The sequence below is a fragment of the Microcaecilia unicolor genome, chromosome 6, assembly GCF_901765095.1.
Source record: "Microcaecilia unicolor chromosome 6, aMicUni1.1, whole genome shotgun sequence".
Lineage (NCBI taxonomy): Eukaryota > Metazoa > Chordata > Amphibia > Gymnophiona > Siphonopidae > Microcaecilia > Microcaecilia unicolor.
Window position 1 is genome coordinate 105,458,997 of NC_044036.1, and position 20,308 is coordinate 105,479,304.

Genomic DNA, 20,308 nt, shown 5'->3' on the forward strand with positions numbered 1-20,308 from the left:
TGGTGGTAAGGTCTCACGCGTTAACTGGGCGGTAATGGTCTACATAAGTACAGTGTCGATTACTGCCCAGTTAGCACCACACTTAAGGTAATAAAATATATTTTCCAGCGCACTTTGTGGATGTGCATAAAAAATGAAATTACTACCTGGGCCACATGGTAGCTGGGCGGTAGCTCAAAATTGACGAATGTAGGACGCACGTAGGTGCCTACGCATCTTAGGAAAAGGGCCCCTTAATAACATACTTCCAGACCAATCACACAACAACATCATTTTATGTAAAAACAGAATAATAAAACAACCACACAACACTTCACCACCATTTACTCCCTTGGTTTTACAGCAGATCCTCAGGATTGAGGTTAAATAATGCCTGTGTAAGAAGATGTTTTTCAGCGAGCTCTAAATTTCTTATAGGAAGCTTTTTCGTTTTAAGATAAAGGTAGTTTATCCATAATACTGAGGCCAACCAAAAAAAACTCCCCAAAACACTTTCTTCGGTTGAATCCCATCTAGCCTTGACAGATGGAGAGATAACCAGGATATGATCTAAGAAATTTAACTTGAGCATGTGGAATAGGCAGCACAGCTAAATATGATGGTGTGTATTCATAAAGACTAAGGGCCCTGTTTACTAAGCCACGGTAGAGACGCGTTAGTGCTTTTAGCGTGCGCTGTGTAGGCGCCCACAATATTCCTATGGGCGCCTATACAGCATGTGCTAATTTTGTGCACACGCTAAAAATGCTGGCGCACCTTAGTAAACAGAGCCCTAAAGAGGAAGAGAAAGAATAATGAACTATCTATTAAGAAAACTCTCTCAATGTCATCAGAAAGCAAGCTAGACAGGGCTTATTAATTTACCCACATTGATTATGCTCAATACCACAGCTAAAGTGAAAATTAAACACTAAAATGGAGCCTCAGAGCCCCACCTCCAGCAATAAATTTTAGGGAGGCTTTATGGGCAATTATTTCATAGGCATAAAAAAAATAATTCACACTCAGCTCTATACAATGAATTAGAAATAGAAACATAACATTTGTTTTCACTGAAGACTCGGTCCCACTGACGGTGGCTAGTGTTTCGCTGAACTGCTGCTTCAGGGATTACATGGACCAATGTTAGCAATCATGCATGAAAATTGGAAGCTGACACCATTTGAAGTGGTGCAATTATCAAGTGAGCAAGTGTAGTCTATTTCCCACTCTCAGAAGCCAATCTCATGAGCTCTGATAATGCTAAGATTAGTGAGGGTGAGGGTTTTAACTCAGCATTGTTCGAAACGCGTGACAGAGCTGCACATTGTCAGGTAGGTGTGGTTTCTCCTTACTGCATACTTGTAATGCCGAATCTTCTGAAATACTACCACTCAGGGTTTGCAGTACCTTTCATACCTATGTCATAACTGTCCCTACTTTCATCTTAAGCATGTGTGATGTAGACGTAAACAGTTTCAGTAATGTGATATCTGTCATTTTCTTCTTTTGCTATAAGGTATCATATCTCATGGTGCAGTAATTCTTACAGTAGTTCTAGTTTAAGTTTTAATGTAATGTGATGCCTAGTGATATGCCCAGGAAATAATAGGAAAATAATTTATATCCTATCTATATATTAAACAAGGATTTCAGGTGTGAAGACAAGAGGAATCCATTCTATATTTAAAGTGTTATGTTAGCTATCACCATCGTATGTGATGATTGCTACAAGGCATTCTTAAATTATTAATTGTGAGTGGTGTTTCGTTTTGAAAATACCTTGTAAAGTTTAATAGGGCATAACATGATGAAGTGATTGAATGCCAGACTTGCAAGAGGAACTTTTATTTTAAGCTTACATACAAAATGAAATAAGCAAAATGTTGCAGACCAGTATCACGTTTATTTTGGAGAGTTTCTTCTGATGTATTTATATAATTTCTTAGAAGCTGTGACAAATGTCCAGACATATACACATATGTGTTTATGCATCCAATTAGATCCATACACATGGAGGAAAATTTCATAGCAGAGAGTCTAGATAGGAAAGGTACATGTGCCTATTTTATGAAGATATCATGTGCCTATGTGCCTTTTATGTAAGAATGATCTGCTCCAAGGCAAGTGTAATTGTATGCATGTGCTGGTTAGAAAGTGCCAATTCAAGTATTGAACTTGGTGAAAATTTGTTAGAAATCAATAAATAAATAATTAAAAGAGAGAGAGAGAGAAAAGTGCCAATTCTGCCTTGGCTCTGCCTGTTCTCTACCCCTGGGAATGTCTATGCATAGGGCGGAATTCAGTAAATGATACCCAAAGTTAGGTGCCAGGAAGATTTGCGCTAAGGCAGTATTCTGTAAGGGGCCCTCTGTGTGGCTCTTACACCTACTGAAACCTGGTGTAAATGCTGGTGCACAACTAATCTGCTAAAAAGAGTCAATCCCACAATAAACTCAACAGGTTTGTTAGGGCATACACCAAAATGTTACTTTGAAACTTTTAATTGGTAGAAGATAATTAGTGAAGGGGTACACCGAGAGTTCAGTATGGGTTGTTCCCACAGCCCAGCTGATCTTAGTGAGTCAGGCCGCAAAGCGGCTCACTAACATTAACACGCTCCATACATCATTTTTTACTCTCTTAAGTGTCTCTCCGTTTTTGTGAAAATGCAATTTTTGCATTGATTATTTTCGATGCACAACTAATGGCATTTGGGCACATAAATGATCCTATTCTATAACATTTGCCTAATTTCTGGGAATGCCTCTAACCCATCCATGCCTTCTAATAGCCGCACTCCCTTTTGAGTTGCGTCTTATAAAATTTAGGGGCACATTTTATTTATTTTTGCTCACACCTTTTTCAGTAGTAGCTCAAGGTGAGTTACATTCAGGAACATTGAGTATTTCTCTGTCCCTTTGGGCTGACAATCTAAGGGCCTCTTTTACTAAGGCATGCTAGCATTGTTAGCGCGTGCTAATATTTAGGGCATGCAAAACGTTAGAGACATCCATAGGAATATATGGACATCTCTAACGTTTAGTGCACCCTACATATCAGTAATAGAGGCCCTTAGTTTGTTCCTGAGGCAATGGCGGCTTAAGTGACTTGCCCAAGATCATAAAGAGAAGCAGTGGGATTTGAACTGGGCACCTCTGGATTGTCAAGACTGGTGCTCTAACCACTTGGCTACTTCTCCACTAGGAATTAGAGAGTAAGGCAGATCTACACATAACCCCAAATGAGTGCAAGTTAATATCAATTATTGATTGTTAATGGCTCATTTATTAGTTTGCGTATGATTCTTGGATCTATGACCAACCTTTGGGCAACCTATATAGAATCCAGGGGATATTGTAAAAAGTAGCTGCCATGTTTCAATGCAACTACTTTGTATGTACATGAACCCACAAAAATTTCATTTGAGCACATAAAATGCTGTTTAACATACCCATATCCATTATAAAATTACCCTGAAAGAGTTGGAACTATTCACTTGTTAACTGAAGCAAAACCCTGCTTTCAAATATGGGAAGGAGTGTGGTAGCCGTGTTAGTCCACTCTTAAGGTTATCAATAGAAATCAAACAAAATAAAACATGGAAAAGAAAATAAGATGATACCTTTTTTATTGGACATAACTTAATACATTTCTTGATTAGCTTTCGAAGGTTGCCCTTCGTCGTCAGATCGGAAATAAGCAAATGTGCTAGCTGACAGTATATATAAGTGAAAACATTTAAGCATTACTATGACAGTCTGACAGGGTGGGAGGATGGGGTGGGTAGGAGGTATGCATGGGGACATCAAAGCATATCATTGATATTCTAACAGAATAGGTGTGAATCGGTGAGGGGAGGGTGATCAACAGAGAAATACAGCTTTATGGTTTATAATGGGCTAGGAACCCCAGATCCTTGTTAAGTCCTTTCTGTTGGTGTTAAAATATTCAATCATTCTGACTTCAAAGGTCTTACGTTCTTGTATGGTTTTAAAGTTACCTTTCAGGATTCTCACTGTGAAGTCACTGGTACAGTGTCCTGGTCCTGTAAAATGCTGACCAACAGAGGTGGGAGCCCTACTGGCACCAGTATTGTTCATGTGATGTCTATGTAAATTGAATTTTGTCTTAAGCATCTGGCCTGTTTCTCCAATATAGCATCCTTCGTTGCATTTTTTACACTGAATGATATATACCAAATATGGGAAGATATGTGACTTATTACTCGAAAGTCTTGGGACATGAGTTCAGGACTTCAGTGTACTGATGATCCTCTGCCTGACCTTAGACTGATCATTTGAAGGACCATTTTCAAAGAATGTAACTCTAGTTGCCCAGCTAGATCACCTGGGGGGGGGGAGGGGGAACAGCACCCTCAGAATGCTTTCACTAAAGTGACTAGATATAATGGAGATTGATTGAATAAAGGAAGATGTGTGCAAAACTTTGATTTTCAAATGTACATTCATATTGTCAAGTGCACAGCCAATCTACAGAAATAGCAGATGCAAGGTGCACGGATACTTTTGTATCCATGGAACCTGTAGCTAATTTTCAAAGGGAAATTACCCAGATGGCATATGGTGAGCAGGAGCAATGACAATTGCAGTATGGAGAGAAGTGTGGAGGGGAGAGATAATGGAGCGTGTTGTGAGCAGTGAGGGAGATGTGAACGTGCATAGGCATGTGCATTTTTGCTTCAGGGACACCCACAACACTGCGCAGTTCTGTTGTTGTTTTGTTTAATTTAGAATTTTTGGATCAAAAAAGGAAGAGAGATGGGCCAGAGCAGATATATGGGATTGGTGTTACATTGCAAGCAGAAAACAATGAACCACATGAATTTGTATTAACATTAATGTGCAGAAATCTCCCCCCCCCCCCCCCCCCATTGCTTATAATGTTGGTGTTTGCATTGAGCATAGACTATATGCTTTTAACATACCTGCACTGACTCTTGCAAAATAAATATATAGAACAATCCAGTATTGCCTATTAAATTAAAGCTTAGATGAAAATATATATGAAAATGGTTGTTATAAAATTTGCATGGCGGAATATACGCATACAAGTACGTGTGCTGATTGGAGCATGTGAACTTTTGGAAGCTGTGAAAGAGAAATGAGAGTAGCACAAAATATATTAAAACAAAAAAAGACAGTGAAGAACAAAACACTACTTAAAGACTTACTCCAGGTGGTAAATAGCCTTTTATATGCTAAAGTTAAGAAGGTAGAATCATTTGAAGGTCCCACAGTGGTGTTATTAGCTGATTATTTTGTTAGCAAAGTGAGAAAGGTGAAGGAAGAGCTCAGGTTGCAAATTATTCAGAGTGAAATTACAGAGTCTTTGGACCCTCTAGCAGTAAAAAGAAGACAACTGTCTAGTATTCAAGGGATTAGAGTGGAGGAACAGGAACACTTACGGAATTGTGTGCCTAACTTGCAATTCTTGTCAATTAGTGCTCATTATTGCTTGTTAAGTGCTGTTAAAAACGCTGATTGGCTTGCTGAGCCAATTAAGTTACATGTGGAGTTTTAGAACGCACCTAGATTTTTGGCATGCAAATCTAAGCACCGTATATAGAATTTCCCCCTAAGCAAAGGCGCATATGCTACAGAATAGCGCCTAGCACTTACATGAGTAATTGCCAATTAGTGGTGCTAATTACATGCAAGTTCTATTCTGTAACTTATGGACACATGCATTGCGCCAGCTTTATAGAATTGCCCCTTAAATATGTCTCATGTCAACACTTTCTTCTGTACTGATTGTGTGGTGCCCTACTTATTATATTGAAAATACAAAGTACATGCAGACCATGGCCTCCCCTAGCAACCATTGCTGATAGAGGTATTCTGGGTGTAACACGCAAGAAGTAGATGATGCAGCTGCTGCTCTTAAAACTGGTCTCACAAATCTGAATGAGGCATGCACTCTTGCAGCAGGCAGGGTCTGGTGAGATTTGGGGGGGGGGGGGGGGGCCCTTGGCACTCCCATGGATCTACATGCAGAATAGGTCCATGGCCATAGAGAAGCATAGATGAAGCTGGATGTTACTGCAGTCAGTAAGGGAAATGGGCAGACTAGGTGGGCCTTTTGGTAGTTATCTGTCATTACATTTTATTTTTCTGTGTTGCCTCTGGGCTTATAGAGAGCTGCTAAATGACATGTTTTTCGTGAAAAATTTTATTCCAGTTTGACTTTGACTCAGTCTCCTGATGTGTTTTGTTGCCACGAGTGCTTATTTTCAAATGGAAAAAGTTACACCACAAATGCCAAATGCATGAGGATGTAAGGACTCGGTATTCAAAGTGATTTAAGACTCCTTCTCAGATACATCACTTGTGTAGGGCTATCTGCTGCTGTTTAGTGGCACTTAACCAGTTAGTGCTCCTGAATGGCAACACTAAGCACTAAAGCCATAGCCAGCAATTTTGTGGGTGGTCCGGGGCGAAGTCAGCAGTTATGTGGTTAAGTGCCAATATTCAGCACTTAAATGACAAAGTTAACCGGACAAATTGGATTGCATAAAATTCAGTCCTTTCTTTATCTGATTTTACAGGTGGTTAAGTGCACATAACTGGATAGGTGATAACTGCCCGCACATAACCGGATATTTAATTCTGGTGCCTAGACATGGATTCTCATTGAATATCTGGTAGAATGCCAGCGGTGGCCAAACATTCGCAGACCACCTCCGGATGAATATGCACTCCTAAATTCCTAAAACAAGGATGGCAAAAAGTCCTTCCTGAAACTATCTCATGTAAGAATGCAGAAAATGCCATATGCTGTGATGACCATTGACAGCAGCAAGGTTCATTTTATCCACTGGCAGATGGAGTGAATTTCTTTCCTGCTGGACTCACCTTTCTTTTCTTGATTTTGATTGGCATTTTTAAAAATATGCTTGAAATCATGGAAAATGTTTTAAATAACTAATCTTAATTCCAGACCATATGCTCAAGCGCGTTCAAGCATCCTTAATAAGGGCCCTGAGTTTCCGTTTTGCTACTGATTTAAACACATTGATATCTGTAACAATCAGTTTGAATACTTATATGTTATTTTGCTTGTCTCTTTTTTGTCTTTCTTTCTCTAAGCCCCCTCTTTGTTGTGTGGGTTTTCTTTTGTAACTCCTCCAGACTGCAGCTTTGTCCCCCCTTCTTCCACTCCTTTCTGGTCAGGTACTGCTTTATATTGCTTTTATATTATTTTATGATTCTGCTGATATTGCTTATAAAATGTCTTTGTTTCCTTATGTTTGATAACATAACACTCTTGGAACGCTTTGTGGCAGATGTATTCCTCATCTTTCACAGAACATTGTGGCTGTCTGTGATCTTTCATTTTATTTTTGCATGTTTTTCTGATTCCTATATTGCTTTCATCATTGTTTCGGTGTGCATGCTTTCATTTTGGAAGCATGCTATAAAATAGAACTGGCAGGCTGCAGCTTAGAAAAAGGTGCAAATCTTAGCCACACTGTTGTGAACCACAGTGGGAAGATGGAAAACGAATGCCTTTCTCAAAAGAAATATATCCTACAACCAGCCCCCGTCCCAACCCTCAACTGGATGTTCACTTGAAGATGATAAATGGTTCTATAACATTATGAATTTTTGTTTCTGGGTGCATCCTGCCTTCTTCAACCCCTTGGGAGGGGATCACACTCACAAGACAGGCAGATCACTCTGAATGACTAAGGCCCTTATTTTAGAAGTTCTATTCGGATTAGGGCCTCTGGAAACCAGCATTTAGACATCCATATTGCATGGATGTCTAAATCCCAATTTTATAAAGCTGGGATATGGGTATCTAAAACTGGCAAGAGGGCATGGTCTGAGTGTGTTTTGGGAGGGGCCTGAATGTGTTTTATGAAATGTACATTTCCCAACAAAATAAAAAACACAAGAAATGCATTTAGCAATAACTCTTACACGTCATATATCAATGACAAAGAAATAAAATTATAGAGGACACCACTATAAAATTTAGCCCACATCAGGGGAAGTAGAGCGACCAATGTTCAACTCAAACCTCATTATGATCCACCTACTTTAATATAGTGAAATGTAGTCTGGCATGGTTGAGGGTGGAGTCAAGATGGTGGTGCAGCCCTGAGCGTGTCTGAAAGTGCCGGTTCTCTCCTGGTTATGCTATGGTGCCGAAAAGAGGAGTAAGGCTCGAACTTTCCCCGCAGTTTCCTCTTCTACTCCAGTTTCCTCACTACCTCGGCTTGATAGCTTCACTCAGAGGCCTTCTGGTGCAAACACAGGCTTGTCTCATGCTGCAGCTGTTCAAGGAAGAGATTCAGAATCACTTGGGAGTGAAGTGCTTCTCGGCCTAAGTGAGCTTACAACTCCCCAGAATGAGCTGTTTCCACAGGGAAGGGATTCTCCAGGTGTGATGGCAGCAGAGTTTGCCTTAGGAGACTCATTGGAGACCGAGAATATTCCAGCCAGTGCAGAGGCCCTTGTAAGTTCATCAGCAGGGAGTCCTGAGTCAGACAGGCACCAGCAACAACAACTGGCAGCCCAAGTGGAACAACATCTATAACTCTGAATGCTTCAGGGAGTGTGACCAGAAATTGAGAGACAACGCCTCAACTGACATCTGGTCCTACGCCTGAAGTTTCTTTATGAAGTACAGTTTATTTATTTATTAGGATTTATTTACTGCTTTTTGAAAGAATTCACTCAAGGTGGTGTACAGTAAGAATAAATCAAGTATAAGCAATAGACAATTACAGCAGTAAAAATATTCAAATAACAATACAAAGTATGGTAACTTACAATGTCAACACAATAGACAGCCTAAGGTATTTATTTATTTGTTACATTTGTACCCCACACTTCCCACTCATAGCAGGTTCAATGCAGCTTACATAATAAAAGGATTACAAAGCAAAGTGTAGAGAAAAACAGGTAAATCTTAGCAGAGTAATGGAGATAAGGTATAAGCAAAGATGGAACATATAGATAGGTAAGAGAGTTAGAGGAGTTAGAAAATAAGGTGACTAATTTTAAAAAAAGTTGCACATGAGGTCAGAGAGATCTCAGCTAGGGAAGGAGTGGATAAACATGTCCTGCTGCAGTATGGGCAGCCTGTGTCACTCCTTGTGTGTGTATGAGACTAAGATGTTAGTTACTTCTTCCATTAACGTACAGGTTGAAGAGCCAGATTTCTATTACTAAATGTTCGACTGATTTCAGTTCCTTAGTAACAACAGTTTCAGAACTGGTGCATAAGCATGGAAGTATAGAAAAAGATTAATTTATAGCGGATTGAAGTCTTGGAGAAAGATACCAAGGATGTTAAATCATCTATAAATGCACTTGTTCAAGATAAGGTTATTTTGCATAGAAAACTGGAGCAGATGGAGAATTATTCCAGGCATTTAGACATGCGTATTAAACTTTCCTAAAGTTTTGGGTCAAACCCCCACTGGAAACTTGGAAAAAATATCTTTTGGAAGTTTTAAATATACCTACTTCTAATGTATTTTCTTCTAAATAAAGGAATCAAGAGCTGCAAAGTAATAAAGCACTGGATGTATCAGCAAGTTTAGAGTCATCTAGAAAAGAGGTTCAAGAAAGATTAACATTGTTGGTTAGCTGTGTATTTGAACAAGAATCTAACCTGCTTATACAGCTTTATTTTAAGAAATCCAATACTCTTTTTATGAGCCAGGGCATATGGATTTACCCTGATGTATCCCGTACTATACAAGAGTGTCACAAAAATTTTTTCTTTTTATGAGCCAAGAGCCTTTGTCCTTAGGGGCTAAATTCTTTCTTTGGTACCCATGTAAATGCTTAATTTATTACTTAGGAGTTATATATCTTTTTTTTTGTTCCAGACCAATTGTGGTCTTTTCTTGGTATAAAGATTGCTATACCACTACCGATTGTTGAGTCTGTAACTTAGCATTAGGCAGGTATTTTGCATTAAGCCAGTACTAATTGTATAATTTTTCTTCTTTTTTTGAAAACTCCACTTTTTTTTCGCTACCCCCTCTATATATTGTGGTCTAATGGGGGGGGGGGGGGGGGTTGCTCATTAAGGAATTTTTTTTACGAAGCTTGTGGGAAAGAGAAACCCAAGCTATAGCTACGTGATGCAACATTCCCCATCAGGAGTTACCACCCAGGAAAAGGATCTAGATGTCATCGTTGATGATACGTTGAAACCCTGCACTCAGTGTGCAGCAGCGGCTAAGAAAGCAAATACAATTTAGGACTTATTAGGAAAGGAATGGAAAACAAAAATGAGAATGTGTTAATGCTTTTGTTTTGCTCCATGGTACGATCACACCTTGAATACTGTGTGGAACTCTGGTCACCGTATCTCAAAAAAGACATAGCGGTATTAGAAAAGGAACAGAGAAGGGCAATGAAAATGATAAAGGGGATGGGATGGCTTCCCTATGAGGAAAGGCTAAAGTGGCTAGGGCTCTACAGTTTGGAGAAGAGACAGCAGAGGGGAGATATGATGGAGGTCTGTAAAATACTGACTGGAGTGGAACGGGTAAACATGAATCACTTGCATACTCTTTCCAACAATACTAGGGGGCATGCAATGAAGCTACTAAGTAGTAAATTTCAAACAAATTGGAGAAAATATTTCTTCACTCAACATGTAATTAAACTCTGGAATTCGTTTCCAAAGAATGTGGTAAAAGCAGTTAACTTAGCAGGGTTTAAAAAAGATTTGGATAATTTCCTAAAAGAAAAGTCGATAAGCCATTATCATGATGGACTTGGGAAAATCCACTGCTTATTTCTAGGATAAGCAGCATAAAATCTGTTTTACTGTTCTGAGAGCTTGTCAGGTACTTGTGACCTGGATTGGCCAATGTTGGAAGCAGGTTACTGATCTTGATGGACCTTCGGTCCGGCCCAGTATAGTGAAGTTAGTGGTTGTAGTCTCAAAATTTGGTCATATTACACCCTTATTGAAAGATTTTCACTGGTTGCCAGTAAAATTTAGTGTGCAGTATAAAGTTTTGTCTGTTATTCACCAAGTTTTGTATTCTAAGATTCCATAGTATTTTAAGTGTGTGATTAGGCTATCTTTTTCTGACAGAATGTTGCGATCTAATTTTACTAAACAATTAGCTCTGGATTTAGTTACTGTTACTCATTATGCTGTGACAAAAGCTTCAGCATTTTCAATAGCGGGACCACTTATGTGGAATGTGTTAGTTGGTCAGATTCAACTGACTGCTAATGCTTTGCAATTTACGAAATTGTTAAAAACGTAAATATTTTTGTACAGGCCTTCTTTACCAGATTGTTCAGTTTTGTTGAACTGTTTTTAGGGAGAGTATATACGGCAGTAGTTTGAAGGTGAATTATAATGATGGTGACAGTATAAGGCACAATGTTTTTGTTTTATGTTTGTGCAGTGGTTTTTAATATGTATGTTTTTATGGAAGCTGCTTAGGTTGTAAGCAGGTTAGAAGTTTTAAACATAAATAAATACTCACCCCCCTCCCCCCCCCCCCCCCCCGTTTACTAAGCCATGCGGCAATGTTTCATCATTAGTGCACCAGCAGCCACTAGCGTGGCTTTGCAAACAGGGGGGTTAGTGTGAACTAGCATAAGTAGCATGTGCTAAATGCTAAGAAGTCCATTTAGCACACGCTAATTAGCATGCACTAAGCTTTAGTAAAAAGACTCCTAATTTTCTTATGTAAATGATCTTCATTTTCTTTTTTAATTTTAATTCTTTGGTTTCCTCCTTTGTAAATATTTTAAAATTTCAATAAATGTAAAATTAAAAAACAAAATAGTGAAATGTGATGTAGGGACATTGTTTGTGGATGTTGATGTGTTTCCTCACTAAGGGGGGGGGGGGGTCCTTTTACTAAGCTGTGGTAAAAAGTGGCCTTAGCTCGCCTTTACACAGTTTTTTCCTGCACTCTCTAAGTTCATTTTAACACAGCTGGAAAATGGCAGGTTTCCTATTTTTTTTTCTATTAATGGTCATATGCTGATGTTGCCATTAGTGTGCAGCCATTAAAAAGAATTACCATGGGAGCACTTAGCGACCCCTGTTTTGTAGGCAGTAAGAGCTCACACAGTAATCCTGTGCTAACCAGTTAGTGTGCAGGAATGCCTACTCTCTGCCCCAGACATGCCCCCTCCAACAAAAATCTTTTTTTAAATGTTGGGGTAGCGCATTCAGATTTTGAACTTATCTCAGGATGCCTGAGCACGTCCTGCTGTAAAGTATTTTAAGCTGTGGCAAACGCACGCTAGCATGTACCGCAGCTTAGTAAAAGGAACCCTAAGCTTTTTTGATACTACTGTTGTTGTGGCATTTTATAAAGGCAGCCTAAATGCCTTTGTACCTTTTTGAAATAAATGTAAATGTGTATGTATGTACATACATTGGAAATCCATCCAAACTATGCCTCTGGGAATTCCTACATGCAATTTGCTTAAAAAGTGGCATTTGTAAGACCGTAAAACATTCTTTACCTGTGGAAAATGCTCTATAAGATCCACCTACATTATGTGCAATTTTGAAATACTGCACAAGACATATAGGGCACAGCGTCATTATAATATTAGAATTTCACGTGGTCTGGTCTACTGAGAATGACCCCTGATTTTTTTAATTGTTCTTTTTCAGTGCTAAGTCCTAAAGTATTAGGAATTGCCATTGCACGATATGATTTTTGTGCACGAGATATGAGAGAGTTATCCTTGTTGAAAGGGGATGTGGTGAAAATCTACACAAAGATGAGCCCAAATGGCTGGTGGAGAGGTGAAGTAAATGGAAGGGTAAGTTTTAAATCTGCTATAAATCATGGAAATCTGCTGGTGAAATAAACAAGGGGGGGGGGGTGCACACCATTTATAGAGTAGTGCTGATTCCCATGCCTAACTTTGGGCACCAGACTTACACCTGCTGAAACCTAGTATAAATGCTGGCATCCAAGGTAATAACAACATTTTGGAATGCCCCTGATTTGTCCATGGCCACACCCCCTTTTCAGTTATGTATTAGTAGAGTTAGGTGCCATAGTAATGACAACTTTTTGGAATGCCCCTGATTTGTCCATGGCTGCGCCCCCTTTTCAGTTATGCACTAGTAGAGTTAGGTGCCATAATAATGACAACTTTTTGGAATGCCCCTGATTTGTCCATGGCTGTGCTCCCTTTTGAGTTACGCACTAGTAGAGTTATGTGCCATGTCATATAGAATAGCATGTAGCCAGAGATGCAAGCAAATTTTAATGCGTGCCAATTAACTTCAATAATTGTTTTTTAGCACCCAATTATTGATAGTTAAGGGCTCGTTACTTAATTTGCACACACACTAATTTGGGTACGCAAATAGGATCCAGGGGATGGCACGTAATAGAGCAGTTAATGTTCTGCATAAGTTCATCAACAGGAATTAGTTTTTGCAGACTAGAGGAGCCTTACAATCAGGGCTGGCAAAACTATGTGGTTGCCTAGGGTAGCAGCTTCTTGGGGAGGGGGCAGCAAAGTGCAGCAAGTTTAATATAATGTCCAATTATGTGTTTTTATAGAATGTTAGAGGATGACCTTGATTGTTGAGTTTGGTTATCGTTAGCAAAGGGAAATGGGCCAGTCAAGACAGTTATGAGCAAAAGATGACAATTCCAGAATATATGAGTGAATCATAAAAGCATTTGAATGAAAATCTCAAGGGAAACTAGGGATGGGGAGGGAGGGAGAACAGAGAGAGAGTGACAAAGAAGTAGAAATTTATGGTTGATGATGTGGTAAGAAACCCAGATCTTCACTGAGTCCTTTCTTGTTAGTTGCAATGTACCTTACTATTTTAACTTCAAATGGCTTATGTTCCTGGATTATTTTAAAGTGTTTTTAGTATTCTGACCAAAAAGTTAGTGATGCTGTGCTCTAGTCCTGAAAAGTGCTTCTCCACAGAGGTGCCACCTTGGTTTACTTTGAGGGGCATAATCGAATGGGGCGTCCCCATGAAGGGGCGGGGAAACCCGTATTATCGAAACAAGATGGGTGGCCATCTTTTGTTTCGATAATACGGTTGGGGACGCCAAAATCTTGACATTTAGGTCGACCTTAGAGATGGTTGTCCCTAGAGATGGTCGTCCCCAATTTTCGGCGATAATGGAAACCGAGGACGCCCATCTCAGAAACGACCAAATGCAAGCCATTAGGTCATGGGAGGAGCCAGAATTCATAGTGTACTGGTCCCCCTGACATGCCAGGACACCAACCGGGCACCCTAGGGGGCACTGCAGTAGACTTCAGAAAAAGCTCCCAGGTGCATAGCTCCCTTACCTGTGTGCTGAGCCCCCCCCCCCAAAACCTACTCCCCACAACTGTACACCACTACCATAGCCCTTAGGGATGAAGGGGGGCACCTAGATGTGGGTACAGTGGGTTTGTGGTGGGTTTTGGAGGGCTCACATTTACCACCACAAGCATAACAGGTAAGGGGGGATGGGCCTCGATCCGCCTGCCTGAAGTGCACTGCAGTACCCACTAAAACTGCTCCAGGGACCTGCATACTGCTGTCATGGAGCTGGGTATGATATTTGAGGCTGGGATAGAGGCTGGAAAAATATTTTAACATTTTTGTTATGGTGGGAGGGGGTTAGTGACCTCTGAGGGAGTAAGTGGAGGTCATCCCTGATTCCCTCTGGTGGTCATCTGGTCATTTAGGGCACGTTTTTGTGGCTTGGTCATGAAAAAAAAGGACCAAGTAATGTCAGCCAAGTGTTCGTCAGGGACACCCTTCTTTTTTCCATTATCGGCCGAGGACGCCCATGTGTTAAGCACGCTCCAGTCCCACCTTTCGCTATGTTTCCAGCACGCCCCCATGAACTTTGGTCATCCCTGTGACAGAAAGCAGTTGAAGACGCCCAAAATCAGTTTTCGATTATGCCAATTTGGGCGACCCTGGGAGAAGGACGCTCATCTCCCGATTTGTGTCGAAAGATGAGCGCCCTTTTCTGTCAAAAATAAGCCTCTTTGTGTCATCTGATCTTACGTCTGTATGAACAGGTTTGTATCTTTAACATTTGGTCTATCTCTCCAACACAGCACTCTTCTTGGTATTTTCTGCATTACAGTATAAACAATGTCTTTCAATCTTCACTTGTGTAAGAAACCTGCATATTAAAGACCAGTGTTCTAAGTATCCCCTATATATACAGTTTGCAACATATTGCTGCATATTAACAGGGTTGACTTTCTTGTTGGTGCTCGGACAGTTGCTTCCACTCCTTAGAGATAAATTATGTGGTTATTTTTCACAAGCAGCTTTAACATCCCATCCTACATAATGTGGGTAGAGTTTGCTTACAGCTATGTAATTTAATTTTAATATGAACTTGCATTTATAACCCAATTCTATCCCCATAGTTGTTCATAGTAACATAGAAATATAGAACAGCATTTTAGAACACAATTAGAAAGGACTATCAACTCAGAATATGGATGTTGAAATCTGTACATTACATATGGATGTCCATTTCTCATGTATTTTTGAAGATCTGCTGACATACAGCCTCCCACATTATCCCAAACAAGTTTGAGTTCAATGTGGCTTACAATAAACAGTATAGGATACATAACAAAGAATAATGCATAAGAAAGTAATTTGTTGTAAGAAACCAATTTTACAATACAGTATCATAAACATACAGGGACAGCTATGGATGTTTAACATTTAGAAAATCTATTACGAATGAGAAATTGTACATGAAGCAAAGAGAAAGTTAATGGTAAATAGAGTAATAACCAATTCAGGTAATGATTAGTTGTTTGAGATATGGTTATTCTTTGTGAGGGTTTGTTTGAATAGGAATGATTTTGCGGAATCTAATATATTTCTGTATATTTCTTATTTTGGGTGGTAAGGAGTTCCACCATTTGGTTCCTAGGTAAGTGAAGTCTGCAGAGTGGACAGTTTTGTAAGATCACTTTTTTGCAATTTGTAATAGCCATATTGATATTCATGCAGAGCAGAGGGGAGAGCCTAGTAGACAAGTGGGCTGAGAACCAGGGGGCTCAGGTTCAAATCCCACTTCAGCTCTTTGTGATTTTTTTTTTAATTGTGAGCCCGTTCAGGGACAGAAAAAATATCTACTGTACCTGAATGTATACTGCTTCAATAGTCTTCAGGTTTGCAGGTTCCTTGTACATTCTTATACCCTCTTTAAAGTCTTTAGGGTTGTAACTGACATTTAATAATGGAAGAAGAGTCTATATTGGTGGAATGAAAATTTGTCAGATAGATCATCAAGTGCCCAAATAGACCCACCTATGAGCCTTTTTAAAAAAAAAAATCATTTTGACTGATGTATTATGAATCAGGTGCAGGCTGGCTAGTGACTTGTTGACACGCTTAGATATCATTCATAGGTTGTACCTGCCTGAATCAGTCTTAACTGATAAATTTTCATATCACCAATGTAGCCTGTTCTTTCATTATTAAATTTGAGGCTAAGACTTCCTTTTCCTACTTAGGCCTCCTTTTACTAAACTACGCTAAAATTATACTGATATGGTTTGTTAGTTACAAAAAATCTACAGTACTGGAAAACCTCTGTATTAACTGTTAGAGGCATGCCCAGCATCTTCCTATATAATTAACACAGCAACCGTACATTTAACTTGTATTAACTACATTGCAGATAACGTAGATTTACTGAACATCAACTGCTGAGCTGGTGTTAACTGCTAAGCATTATCTGCTGGATTCTATCTAGCGCGTCTAGCGTTCCACACTGAAATCTAAGTGTATTCCACAATAATGTGCCTAGCTTAATTGTCTTAACCATCTAATCGGCATTGATACCAATACCTAACAAGCAATGATGAGCACTAATTGGCAATAATTAGAATTTATGTACAAGACTCGCTAAGTGTATTCTGTAATGAACTGCACCTAAATTCTAATCGTGCAGTTCAAAAGGGACGTGGTTATGGGCGGGGAAATGAGCATTTCATAAGCACTCCAAATTTATGTGCATAGTTATAGGATATGGCCCAGTAAGCGTAAATCTACATGCAAAGATTTACGCCATGTTTTCATTCATGTAAAGGGAAGCTTGTAGTTTTAGGCGCTGGGATATCAACTAAGTGTATTCTATATACTGCGCCTAAATCTAGGTGCCGCTTATAGAATGTGCTTTAGTCAGAAATGTTTACGGCAAGGATTTTTTAGGCACCTTATATAGAATCTGGCCCTATCTGCTGCTGTAACTATTAACACACAGTAATTTGCATGCCTTGACTGCAAGGTGGCGACCATGCCCATTCCCAGCCCCATCCCAAACTATGCAGTTAATGTGGGTGTTAGTGTGTGCTAATTGTCAAGCCACTGCATTAATGACTAGATACTATAAGTGCTGCGCAAAACTCGGTGTCAAAACATTTACGCTCTGAGGTCCTTTACTGAATAGTACATAGGGCATAGACCATGCCTAACTTTAGACATCTGCCAAAACCACCTGGCACTAGCCTACTAGTTTCTTAGATAATAGAGCAAAACAAAAAGTGTAGTAGAGAATATTTTCGGAATAACTTTATAATCTTGTCAAGTTGTATAAGGTAGAGTCTCATATAGCAAACACGGCTAATTTCACTTCACTCCCACAGTGAATCTATGCTCATGTGTGATTTTTAATCATTGACTCTTCCCCCAACCTGCCTATGCTTGAAAAAGTTATTTCAGCATAGGCAGGTTGGGGGAAGAGTCATTGATTAAAAAACACACATGAGCGTAGATTCACCGTGGGAGTGAAGTGAAATTAGCTGTGTTTGCTATATGAGACTCTACCTTATACAACTTGACAAGATTATAAAGTTACTCCGAGAATATTCTCTACTACACTTTTTGTTTTGCTCTATTAACTTTAGACATCGGCAATCATGCCTGCTAAAAGCTGCTATAAATGCTGGTGCCTAAATTAGGTGCGGTTTGGCCGAATTCTGTATTGACATGCGTAAAATTTTAGAACTTCCCCGAAATGCCCCAAACCACGCCCCCATGCATCAGGATTTGTGTGTGGGTCGTTATGGAATATGATTTGCGTGTAAATCTTAATTAAGGCAATAACGCCAATAATTGGTTGTTAGCAGTCAATTATTGGCATTGATTAGCTTGTTAAGCAATTAAGTTGCATGTGCTGATCTGTGCGCACAACTTTAGTTGCTTTTTATAGAATCTGGGAGTAACTGCTTAACGTACTTTAGGGAAAAGGCCACTTAGGGGGGACTTTCACAAAGGCGGGATAGCGTTTTTAGCGTGCACTAGTGTTTAGCACGTGCTAAACACTAGAGACGCCCATAGGAATATATGCGCATCTCTGGCTTTTAGCGCGCACTTATTTTTAGCGTGGGCTAAAAATGCTAGCACACCTTTGTAAAAGGATCCCTTAATGTTACAGATGTGTCTTAGGGCTGCTTGCTTCATCCTGTTTCATGCATATCTGTAACCAAATGTCTGGTGAGGTAAAATTCAATTAGGTTTCCTGGAGATTTGATGAAAATTTCTGCTATAGGTCAATTTTCAAAGGTTATGCATTTGTATTCAGTTCGGAAGAATGGATTACTCCATTGATGCATTTGCTATTTGTTAGGTTTTCAGGGCTCTCCTTCTGCCTGCTCACATATCAAGTGCTCAAGAGATAATCAGGGATTATCTTAATTATCTAGTGTCCTGGATCTATTTCATAACCCTACTGTCTGAGCAGAAATCATGTTTTTATTTCCTTATGGCAGGTGGGCTGGTTTCCATCCACATACGTAGAAGAGGATGAGTGAACCTGCGCTTCCTTGCACTACAGAACAGAACATTTTCAAGGGCTGTGAACTATGACAGAACTATAAAGTATTAGCATTTCAAAGCAGTTGAAAGAGTAGCATTTCTGTCCGTCCAGAACTGCCGTCTTAATGCTGGGATTTTCATCAGGAGCTCATGTTGACAGATTAATAGTTTGCCCAGAGCTTTGCAAGAAACAACCTGCCAGTCTGCTGTCATCAGGGACCAGTACAAAGCCTAAACCGCACCCTCCCAGCAGAACTGTATAAAACAGACTTCTTTATGCTGCTTCTCATTTCACCCTGCAGTACATAGCGAGCACCAGCTAGTGCTAAATGTTTAATAAATCTCTTCTGAAAAGCAGCAGATCTGATGGTACAGGAAGCCGAAGACGTACTGTCTGTCACCGTGCACAGAAAGAATGACTTTAGCTAGTCAGATTGCTGTAAGTACAGTTAGTAGCTATCAAATGTTTTTTAAAAAGATGTTACAATATGTTATTTAAGAAACTACTTTATGCTGGGGCCTCTTCAAGAAAGCAAATAATGGTTGACTGTCTGAAAAATCATGATTCTGGAAATAGATGTTGCAAAATAAGCTGAAACTACCTGCTTTAAAGAGAAACAAAAAAAACCGCTGCAAACCCCATGGGTTTCATGTGACTTCCATTGACAGGCGCAGGTGATCTGACACTCCATATCGTCTATCTACCTCTTCCCGCTTCATGCCCTATCAGCGCTGAAGGAAATGGGAATTAGCGGCTCAATGCTGGAATATGAGCTGCAATTGAATATTGTCTGAGCCCTGTAGGCCTTTTAGCTTTGTAATGCAGGTAATTTCAGCGGGCAGATGAATTATTATTGCGCAGTACACCATTATATTGTCAAAAGGGGCATGTGCAGCATGAGGGATCCCTTTATTGACACCCGTAAGATTTGTGTGCAGAGAATCTTCATGACCTATTTTGAATCACTTTTATTTAAACAGCATTAAAAAAAAGTCCAAAGTTTAATTTGCCAATTTTGCATCAGCCTTCACAGATTCCCTGCCTCAGATATCTGTCTCATGTTCTTCCAGTGCAATTGATCATGAGCGGCAAATAACATCTTGTTTCTGGCTGGATGTCAGATTAGGGAGAATGTGTTCTATTCCTTATTTGTTCTTCTGCACAGCATTGCAAAATGCCAGAAATCAGAAACATACCAAGGCCTGCGGTGCAGTCATTAGTAACAAAAATCCCTTCTTTTAAAGATTTAAAAAGGTGTAAATGGTGAAAAAGAATATATTTAAATAACGTTAATGTATTTTTATTAAAACTAAACCAAATATGCATTCAGATATGGAGACAAATCTGTGCTTCTTCCTTTTTAGAATCGTCATCCAATGATGTACTGTTTTCATGGTCCATACCTCAAAATTTATGGGGGTTGTTTACTAAAGTGCAGCAAGGTTTTGACCCTATCACACCTTATTATTAGTAACATTTGTATAGCGCTACCAGACGCACGCAGCGCTGAACACCTGA

The 20,308-nt window shown here is 39.6% G+C and overlaps 1 protein-coding gene across 1 annotated transcript in view; it reads left to right on the forward strand.

Moving 5' to 3' along the window:
* Positions 1-19,782, forward strand: part of VAV3 (vav guanine nucleotide exchange factor 3) — a 594,162-nt gene extending 574,380 nt beyond the window's left edge. Inside the window, 2 exon segments of the mRNA XM_030206250.1 lie at positions 12,628-12,779; positions 18,744-19,782. Of these exon segments, the coding sequence (XP_030062110.1) occupies positions 12,628-12,779; positions 18,744-18,785 (194 nt within the window). The 3' untranslated portion in view covers positions 18,786-19,782.
* Positions 19,783-20,308: the final 526 nt, after the last annotated feature.